The sequence below is a fragment of the Biomphalaria glabrata genome, chromosome 4, assembly GCF_947242115.1.
Source record: "Biomphalaria glabrata chromosome 4, xgBioGlab47.1, whole genome shotgun sequence".
Taxonomy (NCBI): domain Eukaryota; kingdom Metazoa; phylum Mollusca; class Gastropoda; family Planorbidae; genus Biomphalaria; species Biomphalaria glabrata.
Window position 1 is genome coordinate 10,015,322 of NC_074714.1, and position 17,911 is coordinate 10,033,232.

The window sequence follows — 17,911 nt, forward strand, 5'->3', positions numbered from 1 at the left end:
TCCGATAGTTCTTGTTGCTCCTTCACAAAACTCGCTGATGATGCGGCTCTTCTTGCCCTGCTCTCAGAGAGCTCAGACGTAAATGAGTATTTCAAAGAACTAGAACACATTGAGGAATACTGTAAAGATAATTTTTTATTATTAAATGTAAAAAAAACCAAAGAAATAATAATCGATTTTCGTAGGGACAAGAAGGGAAATGATATTGTTTCTGTAGCTGGAGAGACTATTGAAATTGTGCAAACCTTTAAATACCTTGGTACTATCCTAGACAATAAACTAAATTTTACTGCAAATACTGATTATATGTGCAAAAAAGGGCAGCAAAGATTACGACTACTAAGAAAACTGTCCTCGTTTAATGTTAGCGAAAAGGCCTTGGCTATGTTTTATCACGCTCACATCTGCAATATTTTAAGTTTCAATATCACTGCCTGGTATGGCAATCTGAGCATTAAAAATAGGAATAAACTTTATAGAATCCTAAATGCTGCTGGTAAAATCATTGGCAAAAAACAAACCCCATTTGGTCAGTTGTTTGAGACAAACATCTATAAAAAAGCTAACAAGATCCTCGAAATAAAGAATCACCCTTTGTGTCAGGATTTTGTGATTTTACCATCACAAAAGAGATACAAGACACCGATAGCAAAGACAAACAGACACAAACACTCTTTTGTTCCCCTGGCAATCAAATCATTAAATAAGAACAATCTGGTATAAACTTTGTCACATGTAAATTATGAGTGAGTCTGGTGTGAATGTACACTTTGGTTTCTTATAGTTATAATGTTTTTTGTTTGGTGTAATGCACAAATTGTAAGACAAATTTCCTTACGGATAATAAAGATTATTATTATTATTATTATTATTATTATTAAACTGTATTTATGTCTTTTGCAAAGATTTACATAAGAAGCTGCTTTTAATTTTATAACTCATTCCACCGAAGCGACCTTGAAATGTAATGTTGCTTAAAGAAATTCTTTTAATAATAACAGATGTAGGTTTGTGGTAGAATCAATGTTTGACCTTTGCTGTTTTCCGTATTTTGAGATGAGATGTGAAATCTTGTAAGACTCTCACAAACCATCATTTTCTCTATATGATGTCGAACAGAGATTTTGTGGGTCTATTTTGAACTGTGAATGTTCGAAAGTTTTTCAAATCTTAATTTTTGTCAAGGTGGCATTGTCTCAAATGATCCACCAGCGTAACTGGTTCATATCGTAAAAAAGTCAAGCTTAGGCAACTGCTTGTTTGACAAGGAAGGAAGGAATCCCAATTTTAAATAATTAATGCTGTACTGTCTACATTTCTTCTTTTTTTTCTAAATATTAGTTGCATGTAGACAAAATCAATCTATTTAAATAAGTATTGAAATTGATTACAACAATTTTTCATTTGAATAGCAATATAAATATTGAAATGATTAACAAAGATACAAATCATATATAAGTGTATGAAATAATTACATTAATGGAATGTGAAAATAAAGTAACTCGACCTACTTAAATGAAATCTATTATCGTAGACCCCCGTGGACATCTCATAGACCCCCAATTTTTTTTTTCACTTTCGTAGACCCCTTGGAGGTCTTCGTAGACCCCTGGGGGTCTATATAGACCACTTTGGGAATCACTGATTTATATAATAGGTATGATGATCTATTATTTATACAATAGGTATGATGATCTATTATTTATATAATAGGTATGATGATATATTATTTATATAACAGGTATGATGATCTATTATTTATATAACAGGTATGATGATATATTATTTATATAACAGGTATGATGATCTATTATTTATATAATAGGTATGATGATATATTATTTATATATTAGGTATGATGATCTATTATTTATATAATAGGTATGATGATATATTATTTATATAACAGGTATGATGATCTATTATTTATATAACAGGTATGATGATCTATTATTTATATAATAGGTATGATGATCTAACGTGATACGCTACATTTGGTGTGTAGTTGTATTTGAAGTAACACGCTATACATAATGTGTACTTTATTAATGTATGAAGTATGAGCTAACGTAACACGCTACACATAATGTGTACTTTATTAATGTATCAAGTATGAGCTAACGTAACACGCTACACATAATGTGTACTTTATTAATGTATGAAGTATGAGCTAACGTAACACGCTACACATAATGTGTACTTTATTAATGTATGAAGTATGAGCTAACGTAACACACTACACATAATGTGTACTTTATTAATGTATCAAGTATGAGCTAACGTAACACGCTACACATAATGTGTACTTTATTAATGTATGAAGTATGAGCTAGCGTAACACGCTATACATAATGTGTACTTTATTAATGAATGAAGTATGATGTAACGTGACAGGCTAGATCTGATGCTTCGAGATAAACAAACATCACAAGATGACCGCATCATGAAATAGAAATTCTAAAAAGAACTAATATGAAAAACTGAATGTAAAAAAGAAAGAAATTAGTGATGGATGTGTACATATCTACTTATATACTCAACACATTTAAACAGATATATAAAGGAACACATACAAAAATGTATTGCAAATATCATGATAGCATGAACATAAACGTTTTGAAATGTGTTACCGCGGAATAAAAGTAGAGATTTTCATAGACACTAAGCGCACCAATCAGCGCATTGTGCTGTAAGCAGACTTGAACGTCGTGGGAAAATAACTGATCATGTGACGTGATTCTTTCCCCATTGATTCTGACCATGATATTCTGACTTGTTTTGCTAGCTTTCAAACCTGAGAAATATTGAGACAAATAGAGACATTCACTGAAATCTGTTTTCTTTGCTATTTGTAACTACATTGGCGCCTACATTTTTTGGACTAGCATAATAAAGACGTTATTTTAGATTTTCGCACTGGTATTAAAATGGTATTATAGATCTTTACATTGGGTTTGTGACATTACTTATGATCTTTGCATTGGGTTTGAGACGTTATTTCAGATCTTTGCATTGGGTTTGAGACGTTATTTCAGATCTTTGCATTGGGGTTGTGACGTTATTTCACATCTTTGCATTGGGGTTGTGACGTTATTTCAGATCTTTGCATTGGGGTTGTGACGTTATTTCAGATCTTTGCATTGGGGTTGTGAGTCTATTTCAGATCTTTGCATTGGGTTTGTGACGTTATTTCAGGTCTTTGCATTGGGGTTGTGACGTTATTTCAGATCTTTGCATTGGGGTTGTGAGTCTATTTCAGATCTTTGCATTGGGTTTGTGACGTTATTTCAGATCTTTGCATTGGGTTTGAGACGTTATTTCAGATCTTTGCATTGGGGTTGTGACGTTATTTCAGATCTTTGCATTGGGGTTGTGACGTTATTTCAGATCTTTGCATTGGGTTTGTGACGTTATTTCAGATCTTTGCATTGGGGTTGTGACGTTATTTTAGATCTTTGCATTGGGTTTGAGACGTTATTTCAGATCTTTGCATTGGGGTTGTGATGTTATTTCAGATCTTTGCATTGGGGTTGAGACGTTATTTCAGATCTTTGTATTGGGTTTGTGACGTTATTTCAGATCTTTGCATTGGGGTTGTGACGTTATTTCAGATCTTTGCATTGGGGTTGTGAGTCTATTTCAGATCTTTGCATTGGGTTTGTGACGTTATTTCAGGTCTTTGCATTGGGGTTGTGACGTTATTTCAGATCTTTGCATTGGGGTTGTGAGTCTATTTCAGATCTTTGCATTGGGTTTGTGACGTTATTTCAGATCTTTGCATTGGGTTTGAGACGTTATTTCAGATCTTTGCATTGGGGTTGTGACGTTATTTCAGATCTTTGCATTGGGGTTGTGACGTTATTTCAGATCTTTGCATTGGGTTTGTGACGTTATTTCAGATCTTTGCATTGGGGTTGTGACGTTATTTTAGATCTTTGCATTGGGTTTGAGACGTTATTTCAGATCTTTGCATTGGGGTTGTGATGTTATTTCAGATCTTTGCATTGGGGTTGAGACGTTATTTCAGATCTTTGTATTGGGTTTGTGACGTTATTTCAGATCTTTGTATTGGGTTTGTGACGTTATTTCAGATCTTTGCATTGGGGTTGTGACGTTATTTCAGATCTTTGCATTGGGGTTGTGAGTCTATTTCAGATCTTTGCATTGGGTTTGTGACGTTATTTCAGGTCTTTGCATTGGGGTTGTGACGTTATTTCAGATCTTTGCATTGGGGTTGTGAGTCTATTTCAGATCTTTGCATTGGGTTTGTGACGTTATTTCAGATCTTTGCATTGGGTTTGAGACGTTATTTCAGATCTTTGCATTGGGGTTGTGACGTTATTTCAGATCTTTGCATTGGGGTTGTGACGTTATTTCAGATCTTTGCATTGGGTTTGTGACGTTATTTCAGATCTTTGCATTGGGGTTGTGACGTTATTTTAGATCTTTGCATTGGGTTTGAGACGTTATTTCAGATCTTTGCATTGGGGTTGTGATGTTATTTCAGATCTTTGCATTGGGGTTGAGACGTTATTTCAGATCTTTGTATTGGGTTTGTGACGTTATTTCAGATTTTTGCATTGGGTTTGAGACGTTATTTCAGATCTTTGCATTGGGTTTGAGACGTTATTTCAGATCTTCAACCAACTTTCAGTCAGGGTGTTAAAGAAGTACATAGAATTCTAATTCATAGAGCGCTGGTCATGTGTGTGTGCGTAACATTTTGACGTATGTGAAAGTTGTTCGTGTTTGTATCTTTATTGTTATTATTATGGTAGTAATGCTGAGGGGTAGAATTGTAGTCAAACTGAATTTACATTGATCTTATCGTATCTAAGGAAGGTGGATAAAAACAATACGCGGGTATGGGGTCAATAGACTAAAAAATTTAATTTGTAATGTTTGGCTGAATATACATTATATAATTTATTTATAATATATATGCACAGTGTACATCTCCTGGAGGGATCGTGTCTCCAGTCAGAACGTTTTGAAATTGGCCAATATGCACAGTATCTATGCGATTTTGACACAGAGAAAACTACGTTGGCTCTGACATGTCACCCGCATCTCAGTTGGAATAATTACTAAAGACATCCTCTATACTGAGCTTCCGAAGGGAGTCAGACCCAAGGGTCGTCAAAGACTAATCAACAGAGATGTCTGCAAGCAAGACCATCCCAACCATTGACATCCGAGACAAAACGAGACATATATATATATACAATAATACAAAACTGCTAGAAATGGAGCTTTAGACAATGCCTTAGTTGAATTTTTTTCTACTCTGTCGCTATGTGTAAATAAGAATTAGTACTTTTTAGATGGAGGACGAATACGTGAAATTATATTTAATTGATACTCAAAACATTAAGTCTTCAAAAGTGAGTACTTAAAATTAATAGGCTCAATGCAACTTTAACCCTTTCCAATCTCATACCCTATAAGTCACACAGTACGCTCACCTGTCACTGTCGCTATGAGTTTAGATTTCCCTGAATGAGGATGTCCTAAAACTACTGTGATCTGTTTTTTGTACACCTGAAACTTTGATTGATCCGTGCTCTAGAAATATAAAATATATATATAAAGAAAAATCAGCAACTCATAGCTATAAACTTGTTTTCTTAAATGTTTCACGTGTTTCGGATGTTCCTTCATATTTGAAGAAAATAATTCCTAGTCCAAACTACCCGCAGGATGACGGGATAGGGTACGGGAACCTGGGACCATGGAGACCATCGAACGACATTCCAGAGCGCAGTGCATACTAGACCATAAGGCAGCCATCCAATGGTATAAGAAATACATCAACGAAGCGACAAAAAGTGATTTGTAGAGTAAAAGAGGAATTATATATTTCATTTGGTTCAAATCAACAATGAACTTTAGTAACGTTCAACAAATGTCAGGTATCTTCAGGTCTTGTCCTACATCAGCACATGATAGACAAATTGTACCGAAGAATATTTAACTAAGACAATACTAGGAAGGTGCTGAAAAACTAATGGGTTAAATATACAAAACTGTTGTTGGTTCAAATTTCAACGTGCAGATTTAGTCGGCTTTAATAGTAGAGCTAAAGCTTGTATATTGTGGAAAGAAGCTTATCAAAAGTAAAACTAAAAAAAAAAACATTTTTGAAATACAATCGGTCAGAAAGAACTTTGAGCTATGCAGTTTTAACGTTAAAGCCAATATAACATCTAGCCCTCTATAGATGAAGAAAAAATTTCAGTAGAACTTGAAGAAGGAAATTTCTGTTTATTTAAATGTTTTTTCATATATGACAATTTAAAAATATAAATTTGACAGTTTTGTGTCCAATTTTTTATAGTATATTTTTCGCCACAGGAGGGCTCGCAAAATATAATTTGCCCACATAAAATTTAGGACTTGTGCCGCCACTGGTTACAAAACAAATAAGCATTCATTAATTTAAGAAAAACAATTGGACCATGGCGTAGTAGGTCTGCACTGAAATATATAAGCATAACATCAGAAGAATGTATTTTTAAAAGAAATTACCTTGTTAGTACATCTGTACTCAATACACACCGGGACTTTGCTTTGTTCCATAAAGAAACTGTCACTGTTAACCTCCGTCTTTTTGAGCTGGCTGATCTTTTCTTTAGGGATTTTGTACCTTATCAATTTCTAACCAAAGTAGTGATATTAGTTACTTTGTGGTAGGAATTTAATTAATTATGATTTTAAAAAAAAAATATCAGCCCTTGCTGCATTATATCTAAATATTTTTCATTAAGATTATAATTCATTTGGTGCATGATATCAAACATTTTATTGATCAAGAATCATTACTATACAGAGTGGTGTACATCTGTATTGGTCAAGAGTCATTTGGTACCAAGTGTTATACACTTTTATTGGTCTAGAGACTAGTGGTACTAAGTGCTATACATCTTTATTTGATTAGAGACTAGTGGTACAAAATGTTATACATCTCTATTGGACAAGAGTCTAGTGGTACTATGTGTTATACATCTCTATTGGACGAGAGTCTAGTGGTACTATGTTTTAAACATCTCTATTGGACAAGAGTCTAGTGGTACTATGTGTTATACATCTTTATTGGACGAGAGTCTAGTGGTACTATGTGGTAAACATCTCTATTGGACGAGAGTCTAGTGGTACTATGTTTTAAACATCTCTATTGGACAAGAGTCTATTGGTACTATGTGTTATACATCTCTATTGGACGAGAGTCTAGTGGTACTATGTGATATACATCTCTATTGGACGAGAGTCTAGTGGTACTATGCGTTATACATCTCTATTGGACAAGAGTCTAGTGGTACTATGTGTTATACATCTCTATTGGGCGAGAGTCTAGTGGTACTATGTGTTATACATCTCTATTGGACAAGAGTCTAGTGGTACTATGTGTTATACATCTCTATTGGACGAGAGTCTAGTGGTACTATGTTTTAAACATCTCTATTGGACAAGAGTCTATTGGTACTATGTGTTATACATCTCTATTGGACGAGAGTCTAGTGGTACTATGTGTTATACATCTCTATTGGACGAGAGTCTAGTGGTACTATGTGTTATACATCTCTATTGGACGAGAGTCTAGTGGTACTATGTGTTATACATCTCTATTGGACGAGAGTCTAGTGGTACTATGTGATATACATCTCGATTGGACGAGAGTCTAGTGGTACTATGTGTTAAACATCTCTATTGGACGAGAGTCTAGTGGTACTATGTGTTATACATCTCTATTGGACGAGAGACTAGTGGTACAAAGGGCTATACATCTCTATTGAACGAGAGACTAGTGGTATAAAGTGCTATACATCTCTATTGGACGAGAGACATTTGGTATAATGTTCACTTACATTGACGTAGTTGAGGAGACTTCGAAAGACCAAACCTGCGACCATATAGAAGATAATGTTGCAAAGAAACTCTGTAAAATATCTCACTAGAGTCATGTGGGATGTTCGGGTATGCAGTATCAGGTTCCAGTTCAAATCTTTACCTAGAAAAGTATCAACATAATTACATCATTCTATAATTCTAGATAATAGTGGGTTTTTTTTATACCCAGCATTGAATTAACACATCATTAGTAGAACCGTACGTTAGTCTTTTTATATTGAACCCTGAAATCTAATGCGGAAAAAGCAGATATTTGAAAAAAAAAGTATACGAATTTTTGAAGAAAAATGTTGTTTCTTGACAAACTATTATTATTTTAAAATAACAAAATTATCTTTTTTTTAAATGTCTAATTTGATTGTATGCTACCCGGAAAAGTTAAACAATTTACACAATTACTGTGTAATTAGGAAATAAAAAAAATAAAATGTATGAATTACTTACTCTGTCTAGAATGATGTGAAACTTACCCGACTTGTTTAATTCAATGAGGAGATGACATGCTAGTACCAGGGTCCAGTAGATGAAAAACGGTGCGTAGTAATCACCATTGTGGTCGAATGTCGACTTCTCTGCCATACGATAAAGGACGTATCCAATCTGACCGATGTTCCATATTAATGTAAGCATGGCAGCTGTTGTAACTGAAAGATACAAGAGCTATCTAAACATCTATCTATCTATCTTAGTATCTATCTATCTGTCTATCTATCTATCTTAGTATCTATCTACCTATCTTTGTATCTATCTCTCTCTATATATATATATCTTAGTATCTATCTCTCTATCTTAGTATTTATCTAACCAGCTATCCATCGATCTATCTTAATATCTATCTAACTAGAGGCAGATTGGCTATATGGGCATTCGGGAAAATGCCCATAGGGCCACTTTGATGCCAGTAAGTCACTTTAATGTGATTAGCCCTCACCTTATCTCTTAAAAGTCTTTACTGTGCAATAATGGCTACAATTTCAGTTTTCATGGTTTAGCCAGTTCCCCTATGGGCCGGCCTACAATGCTTCTGATAAGCTTCAATCCTTTATTTACTATAAGGTATAAGCGATTAACAAACAACATAGGGACTATTTCGTATAGTCCTATGGACGTCGCGTTAGTGTGAGTCTACATGGGAGATTCTGAAGCAGGGATCTTTAGGGTTGTTGCAGTTTCAAGTGTTACGCCTTCCTATTTTAGTAATTTCAAAGAGTTTTAAAAGCATATAAAGAAGTACTTGTATTGAAAATAATTGAAATTAACATTGTTCTATACATTTTTGGAGAGGGTACTCATTGAGATTTCATATAACCTTTAAGTCTACCTATATAGAGATAAAAAAAAACTTAAGGAATTCTACATTTGCATTCATGCCTTCAGTTTTCATTGCATTATCAAACTTTATACGTGTTCTGTTCGCCAGTTATCTGAACTATTTCGTCGTGTTTTTAAAGGTGTACAGTTCCTTTTAATGACGTGTGTCGAAGTTTGTTTGCTGTGTCACAACTTTATTATGCTACCTGTTATGGAGAGTGGGTCTGTGTTTCCTAGGTGATGAAGAAAGGGAGCATTAATTGTGAATCTTGTACAATGATGCAAGATAATCGGCTCTGTCATAATTTATGTTAAGAACGAGAGACGACTCCAGGATGTGTAAGGGCGTGTTTTTTTTGTGTTTTTTTTTGTAGAGAGTGAGACGACGCTTACATTTAAAATACCATTTTATACTATGACTAAAGTCTACTACATTTATTTCATTTCAAGTTGAATCTGTCCGTAGTGTTATAAAAGTTCTATTTAGTTTTGTTCAAAAAAGAAATCTATTCAAGTTAATTCCAGTTCTATAATTTGAAATATAAAATACTCCTACAGCGGATTAATTGTGTACTAGCCGTCCCGTGCCAAAAGTCAACGGCCGTCAACAGCACTAGGTTAATACAGAAGATTTTTTTATAGGAAAGATGGAAGTAAAGAATAATTAAGTTTAATAATATTATTAGGAGTGATCAAAGTGATTAGATCTACAAGCTGATACAAATTTTTGTTTAGGCCTAATTGAGGAAAAAACATACAACTACGCTTAATATAAGCTTTTTTTAAAAGTAATTTTTGTTTGTTTGTTCTATTCGATGTGCCATGAATATCAACCAACCATCTCGGGAAAAGTCGCTCAATGAGAAACTCAATGAAACAGTGGTCAAGCCGTAGGTCAACACTAAGGCGAACATGACTATCGGGTCGGTGCCAGGCAATGCATCAAGACGTCCAAGAGAGTACAGTAACCACGTGACAAGACCAGCAACAACAGAAACACGGATGTAAGCGAACAAAAGAGATGACACCCAAAGAACAAGCTGGTTCACTCCAGCCCATTTCACGGATTTCTGAAATAGACAGTTACAATGTAATATAGCTCTCAGAATAGTATTGACTTGGTATAAAATTCATATTTGTATAATATTATTCAGTTTTCATGAAACCAAATTTATGTTTATTAGTTAATAGTTAATGAATGTGAGTTATATTCTCAGAAATGAAGCCACAGGAGACTCACAAAATTATACCATACAAAATGTGTATAACCATAAACTGCTTAACAAAGTCAAGGGTAACTTCAAATGGAGTCTGTTGATTAACTTGTTAGCAGCAGCGATCCTTCAATAGGGCGCCTGTGACATCATGCATTGGGTCTATTTATTTAAAATTATGTAGTTTTTCTCTTACTTTTTTTTGGCCTACAGAATGTAAAAGAAGTTTCCAAGAACAGATTACTCTGATTAACCTTTAGCTTCGTAATCACAAATTACAAAAGGAAAAGTGCTAATATACATTGATTCGTAGTTGCGGGAATGCGGTGAAAGATGTGAACTATCTCATCTTAATTTTTTTTTTAAATCTAAAATTAACCTTCTATTGAGTTCTTTTAGTTATCATTTCACCCTCAGCAAATTAATTATTTGTTTAAGTAGAGCCTTGTATCAGAACGCTTGTGCTCGTTAAGCCTGGCTGTTTAAAAAAAAAAAGTTAACCATGTACAGAATAGTTACTTTCAATTTGGAGTTTTTTTCTTGAATGAGGTCAAAGGTCAAGGCCCAGGATCCAATCAGAAATGACGTAATGATGATGGCGGCGACAAGAAGTTTGAACGGAGTGGTGTACAAGACGTCCATGCAGCTGATGTCTTCAGTGCGTATGGTGAAATTGTGATAGGAGACGTTTAAAGCAGACTTCAGGAACGTGTACAAAACAGACACTGCGTCATTGGTGTGTCCTGATAACACAGATACAATGGTGAAAAGTCTAGATTTTTTTCAGAAGCATTTTAATATGTAGCTCAACAAATACATAGGCCTACGTCATCTTACGTTTATTTACACCCCTGACCATCTTACATTCATGCTTACTTTCATTCTAACAATCATTCTTATATTCATTATTACATTTATTCCTATGTTTATGCTTACCTTCATTATTCTTACTTTCATTATTACTTTCAGTCTTTAAAAATACATTAACTCTTTCATTCATGTTTATAGTCATTTTCACTTTCATACTTACATTCATGCTTACATCCATGCTTACATTCATCCTTACATCCATGCTTACTTTCATACTTACATTCATGCTTACTTTCATCCATGCTGTATATAAATCTTTGTTTACAATCGGAACATTTTTGCAAGATAATTGCAAGGGGAGCTTACCAAGGGGGAAAAATTGAGAAAAGTAAATAAGAACAAAGAGAAATAATTTTAAAAAAAATACTTCTCCTTCGTTTATCTGATTTAGTACTATAGAAAGACCCATCCTTAGTTTATCTACTCATGGTCCACCAAATGTAGGGTAACTCGGGGCAAAAAGCCCCCCCTAAGCTTCTATAGCCTGTACAAGCTAGCTTATTAATATAATTTTATCTTAAATTTGGTTTTCAAATAGTGTTATATGTCTAATTTACAAATTAGTTTTGAAAATAATTTTATTTCAATGTATCTAAAAATATTTGCATGAAATTTAAAAAAAAAATTTTTAGGGACATTTTACCCCACACTTGGGGCAAAAAGCCCTTCCAGGAGGCCACTTACCCCTAAAGCAAAAATTGTGGTAAATACTACTTAAACTACACTATCGTTTTATATTCAAACATTTTTCTGTCAACTTATGTTATTGTTACAAATGACCAGTGACAGGAAGAGGTTAACGTGTGACCCCGACGAGATAACACAGCAGCGGGTGTTCCCTGGAATGTACATGTATAAACAGAGACAGGATGTGACGTGTCCTTACATGTTATTCCAAAAGGTACTAGCAATGTCCAATGACAGATAGAGGTCACAACTTGTGACCCCGGCAAGATGACACTGCAGCCAATGTTTTCTGGAATCTACATGTATAAACAAAGACAGGATGTGACGTTTCCTCACGTGTTATTCCAGAGGATACTAGCCGTGTTTGTGCAACTTTGGACAAGCGATTAGGGACTCTATATAAGCCAGAGAGTTAATGTGAAAGTCAGTCGTATGGAGTCGTGAGTGAGTCGTCGGTACTGTTGTCTATGTGCGAGACAGTAGAAGAGAGATGTATACGACTCGATGCAAGTTAACTAGGGTAGAGTTAACTGAAGTGGACTACTGTCGTTAAAGTCTATACAGCGAACTACAGTGGACTTGAGCCGTTACAGTCGATACAGTCGATGTAAGACGTGTGCGGCTCTGATTCGGAAGACTTTGAGTACGACTTGGTTCAGCTTTGGGAGACCTGGAGCGACACTGGGAAGTGTGTCGTTGGTCTGTTCTGTGGAATACGGCTCGAGGAAAGTTGAGAAGAGATGAATTGCAACGAAGTGAAGAGATGTATTGCAACGAAGTATAGCTAACTGTAAACTGAGAGATATTGTACAGTCTTCTACGCTACATGTTACAGTAACAAATTGTTAGATTTAATAGTCAATAAAGTTATATAAAGCTGAAAGTTTAGTCGTCAAGTTCTTTGCTGTGTTTTTATTTGTGTGCCAACTAATACATCTAGCCAGAAGATTCAGAAATACGTAACATTATTCTATAGCTATAATATAGTTCGCTATCAGGGAAAGAATAGAGCCAATTACTGTATGCAATGAGCGGTGGCTAAAGAACGAAATAAAATCCAAGACAGAGTTTAAATTCTGAACTTTGGCGTCACTTACCAATCTCGATGAAACTAAACACATAGCAAAATCCTTTTTAAATAAATAAACCTAGAGCTTGGTTATTTTGTTCGTTTGTAAGAGTAAATTACTACCTAACAGTGAAGCAAAATAATATTAGTAAGGTTATTAGTAAGGTAGGGGGAAAAACAAGGCGCTCATTTCGCTTATCAAGCCTACTCGACAATAAAGCTGAAATTATTTTCTTGATAATTCATTTGATCTAGGTTTTATTATTTGATCTAGGTTTTTATCCATTAGATCTAGGTTTTATTATTTGATCTAGGTTTTATTCATTTGATCTAGGTTCTAATTTTTTGTTAAAGATCTGTCTTTCATCCACTCCAGTTTTGTTTTACCGGGAATAGTAGAAAAAAAAGTCATTTTATGATCGCATGCCAAATGATGCTATTGCATGAACTAAGTTCAACTAACCAACAAATCTCATCTTCCTGCATCCATCCGCAGCAAATATATTAAACCAAAGCCCTTTGTCTTCGTATCGAGCAAAAGGCCGAATGACTATTTCCTCAATATCTCGTATCTCGTAACTGACACTGCTGGCTGGCCTCAGTTGAAACATTAAGGCCAAATGGAATTGAGGATTGTTTTTCTCGTGAGCCTCCAGTAACTGCTTCTCTGATGGGTAACCTGTAAGATTTTACACAGACAGTGAACGAATCATTTTGAAGAAAATAATGTCAGATATTTTACAGTCAAGCTTTTGCCAAAACAACATAGTGACACAGTGTTACAAAGATGGTTGTATCATGTATGGAACCGCAAACTAAGAATCGGCCCTCGAAGTGGTCCACCGAGACCAACCGTTACATAAGGCCGAAACACTGATCTGCAACGTAAATAAAGAAGACAGGCCTGCGTATCGAAAGTTTCGTCGATATTATTATATTGTTAGGCCGACCGCCAACTTAGCACACAATATGGAGATAAGAGAGTATATTCATCTTATTATTATTACATTGTTAATATTCATTATGTATTCAATGAACTGATGATAAAGAAGATATGGTTTGAACAGAGCCTGGCTTATCTGATGTTATTGAATGATTATCTAATTGATCGTTTTCTAAAGGGCCAGTTTCTCATTCAAGACCTCAAGGAAGAAACTTTCCCCTTTGGTTAAATCTCTATAACGTCTTTATATTTGGAACACAGCATTGCAAGTGCATAATATGAAACACTGCTTATTAAAAGATGTTTTACAAAATATTCGATTTACAACATACTAAATAAATTTTTTCCCTATTAAAACAAACCCGTAAACATGTTATTGAAAACATAAGTAGCTTATATAACAGAACACATTTTATTTAGTAGTACAAATATTTTCTAAAGCATTGAATAAATATTTTTTTTAAATATACAGGGAAATTACTATTAATAATGAATAAATATCAAAATTGTGTATTTTTATGGGAAAAAAACTGGTTGCATTTTTAATCTAAAATATATAATTTGCTTTCATATAAGGAAAAAGTAGCCGGTGTCACAAAGAATGGCTTTATAAATAGATGTTCTGAAGTGCTCTAATTATTTCTTATAATTTAACAACGAAATCATTTACATAAGCGCTAATTAGCTTTGTTTTATTACAAACGTGTTGACATGTTTTAATTTTTTTCCTAAATGTTTTACGATACATAAATCCTTACAGGATGACTGCTTGTTCTTTGTATGCGCTCTGGACTGTGTTTTTTTGTTGTTGTTTTTTTTTTACAGTGGTCAGCAGGTCATCGTGGAGCCCAATTGACAATGTGAACCTATTTCGAATGTCCTCATTTGTGGTGCGTTCTTTTTAGGTGATACCTATGATCTTTCTATAGCAGGGGTTCTCAACCTGTAGATCGCGACCCCCTTGGGGGTCGATTGACGATTTGCCAGGGGTCGCCTAAGACCATCGAAAATATGGATTGTATTTGTTTACTCTTCTTTTGCTGTATGTGAGTGTCGGGGGGAGGGTGTCGCGGCAGAGTGGGGGGGGGGGTGTAAAAAGGGGTCGCCGAGAATAAAAGGTTGAGAACCGCTGTTCTATAGCATCTCGATTCTATGGTTAGGATATTTCTGCAATCTATGATTTACAAGTATGCATACAAGAATATCGCCAAGACCAAGGAGTGCATAAGCCTGACATTAATGCAGAGAGCTATGTCTTTTCAGATTGTTTAGAGCTTAGCAACTGCTGCCGTGAACTGTGTAAGAAAGCAGAGAACCTAAATCGTAGTCACTGGTAAATATCAGGATTCAAATTTTTTTTTAGTTTCATGTTATTGTGTGTCGCTCGACACTGTAACACAAAAAATAAACTTTTCTAGAGACACGTCGTGATCAAACATTTTGTGCAAGGTTCTAGGTGAACAGTGACTATCTTTTAACATACACCTCTATAAAGTAAAATAAACAAGTGATCAAGCAAAATGGAACAAATGTACTTTAAAAAAACAACAAAGTTTATATAAAAGAAAGAACCGGACTATTGCTGCCATCTCTCTCAATACTTCAAGATTTATTACCCTTTTTGTGTATATAAAAAATAACTAATTGGTTAATTTTTTATTAGTACTTGTCTTGTCATTGACAATGAATAATTTTCTAAGTTGATCCGAGAAAGGAAAGTGGGAAAATTAGCGGGTACAAGATTAGTAGCAGACAGACAAAGTGAGTTGATAAAGTTTTAACAGTCAAAAGTGTCGCTAGTATATTTTCAGAGCACCACAACGTACCTTTATATTTGATTGATTTCTCCTTCCCCTTTATCTGACGTAAAAAGGCAGCCATGGCAGTAGACTCCGGAACATAGCCAACAGTGTAACTTGTTTTTCCGTAACTCAAACTTGGTAAATCTATTATCTTGGGACTTCAAATGTAAATGTATATCCTCAATAAATGGACCGAATGGACATATTTTGTGAATATGTATTAAAGCTAGATTAAAACTACAATAAAAATTAAAATGTATGATGAATTTTAGAGAAAATCTAGATCTAGTATCAATAACAGTTTAGCAGTTTAGAATTATTATCATAGCTTTTCCTTTCTTCCCCCAGTCAATGTCCCTAAAAATATATAAACCATATAATAGTCGGATCAGGTGAATCCTCTTGTGAATAAGTCATTCAATGTTTACTTCTTAAAGATGGTGTCTCTTGTCAAAACATGAAACCCTTCTTTTCAAATATTGAAATGTTTCACTTGACAGTAATAATAGTTGGCATGTCACGGACATGTCACAAGAACATCAGGACTTTGCAAATTCTTGCCGATAGAGCGCAGAAGAGTTAAAAATAACAGACGATAGATATCAGTAAGGAATAAATAAACTGTAACTCTGAGAATCCTCGCCTTTCTCGCCTAGCATCGTTTTCTTGTGGTGAATATGTCTTTGAGGCTCTGCACTAAATCCCAGATCTGGGCACATAATTTAGGAATGGGTAATACTGTCATCAGCGATGTCCTCACGAATAGTAGGCGTAGTTAAGATTGTCCGTTTGAGTATGCAGTCTCGAATTGACAATTATTGTATTTGTAAGGTAGACTTGGGCGTCTTTTATTTCAGTTAATGGAGGGTTTCAAAATCCAAGGTACCACGGTAGGTGACAAAATTACAAGCCTGCATAGCAACTAACAATCCGCCTGCTTCAGGTGTAGTAGAAATAATTTCATCTTGTACTAGTCAATGTCTGCAGAGTTTCTAAACATTTTTTTGAAAAGTTATCCCTTACACCTAACTATCATAAGGGCTTCTCCACTGGCGCTCCAGCGAGTTTCAATCAAGCGCTAGTAGCAGTGAATTCTTTCAAAAAAGACTAAAGCTAAAAATAATCATAGGGAAATGGAAATAAATTACAATTATCGAAAGGTATATTTATAAAAGCTAGATGTAGATGAAACCAGTCGAACAGTTAAAAAAAAATATGTACCCCAAAAAAATATTAACTTTGTTCATCAAATAAAATCTGTGCATTGAACAATTAACAACATGTACCATGTGCCTACGAAGAAATAGGGCATGTAAATGTGCGATGCCTTCAGAGATTTATACAAATCTAGTAAATTTGGTTCAACATGGTCTACTGCTTACATTTAAGAAAGAATATATATCAAAGAAGCAAAATAAATAACTTTTAGGTTTACATTTCAAATACAGTGGTTTATGTTCGTTCATACATGTAGGCCTACAAACTGATGTATTCACTGTGAAGTTCAGGGGAATGGGAACTTAATGCCCATTGGGTTAAAGTTTGATGCTCCTCACCACTTAATGGCCCATGCGGCCAGCACCACCCGCACATTGCTAGCTACACGTCGGCGACGTGACATTGTAGACTACAGCCTGGGCTTTGATTTAAAAGACAAATACAAAAAGAAATAGATGTACAGCTGACCACTTACCCTACGTATTTGTTCTTGAGTTTCTCAAATGGCGAAGCAAGTTTGAGGATCAGTATGGAAATAAATAATGAAACAATGACTCCATACTCCAAGAAAAGATACAGAAACGGTTTTCTTATTCGAATTAAAGCATTTTTCCATAAAAGTATTACAATTTGTTTGAAAATCATGATCAATTCACAACAGTCGTATATTGCAATAAATACTAAACTATTTCCTGTTATCTACATAAGACTACATAGAACATGTTTACAATGCGGCTTTGTTTATTTCCAGTGTTTTTAAATAGATTTAAGTTATATAAAAAAATATTTTACGAAACGAAAATGTGTTATTTTATGTATTATTTTTATTTTATTATGTATTAATTATATTATATTATGTATTTTATTTTTAAATTTAATTATTGTTTTT

General features: G+C 34.5%; 2 protein-coding genes across 5 annotated transcripts in view; one reads left to right on the forward strand and one right to left on the reverse strand.

Annotated features, from left to right (window-relative positions):
* The window catches only part of LOC106056558 (ATP-binding cassette sub-family A member 17-like), a 32,393-nt gene extending 14,620 nt beyond the window's left edge, over positions 1-17,773 (reverse strand). For all 4 annotated transcript variants that reach the window (XM_056025670.1, XM_056025671.1, XM_056025669.1 and 1 more), the window contains exons 1-10: positions 17,498-17,773; positions 15,829-15,962; positions 13,523-13,738; positions 10,953-11,176; positions 10,058-10,289; positions 8,379-8,552; positions 7,866-8,008; positions 6,529-6,657; positions 5,466-5,565; positions 2,631-2,794 (exon numbers count right to left, since the gene is read on the reverse strand). In XM_056025670.1, coding sequence (XP_055881645.1) covers positions 2,631-2,794; positions 5,466-5,565; positions 6,529-6,657; positions 7,866-8,008; positions 8,379-8,552; positions 10,058-10,289; positions 10,953-11,176; positions 13,523-13,738; positions 15,829-15,962; positions 17,498-17,667 — 1,686 coding nt within the window. In that variant the 5' untranslated portion in view covers positions 17,668-17,773. The remainder of the gene's footprint in view (positions 1-2,630; positions 2,795-5,465; positions 5,566-6,528; positions 6,658-7,865; positions 8,009-8,378; positions 8,553-10,057; positions 10,290-10,952; positions 11,177-13,522; positions 13,739-15,828; positions 15,963-17,497) is intronic.
* The window catches only part of LOC106056555 (serine/threonine-protein kinase Nek4-like), a 130,670-nt gene that overhangs the window by 75,080 nt on the left and 37,679 nt on the right, over positions 1-17,911 (forward strand). The window lies entirely within an intron of this gene.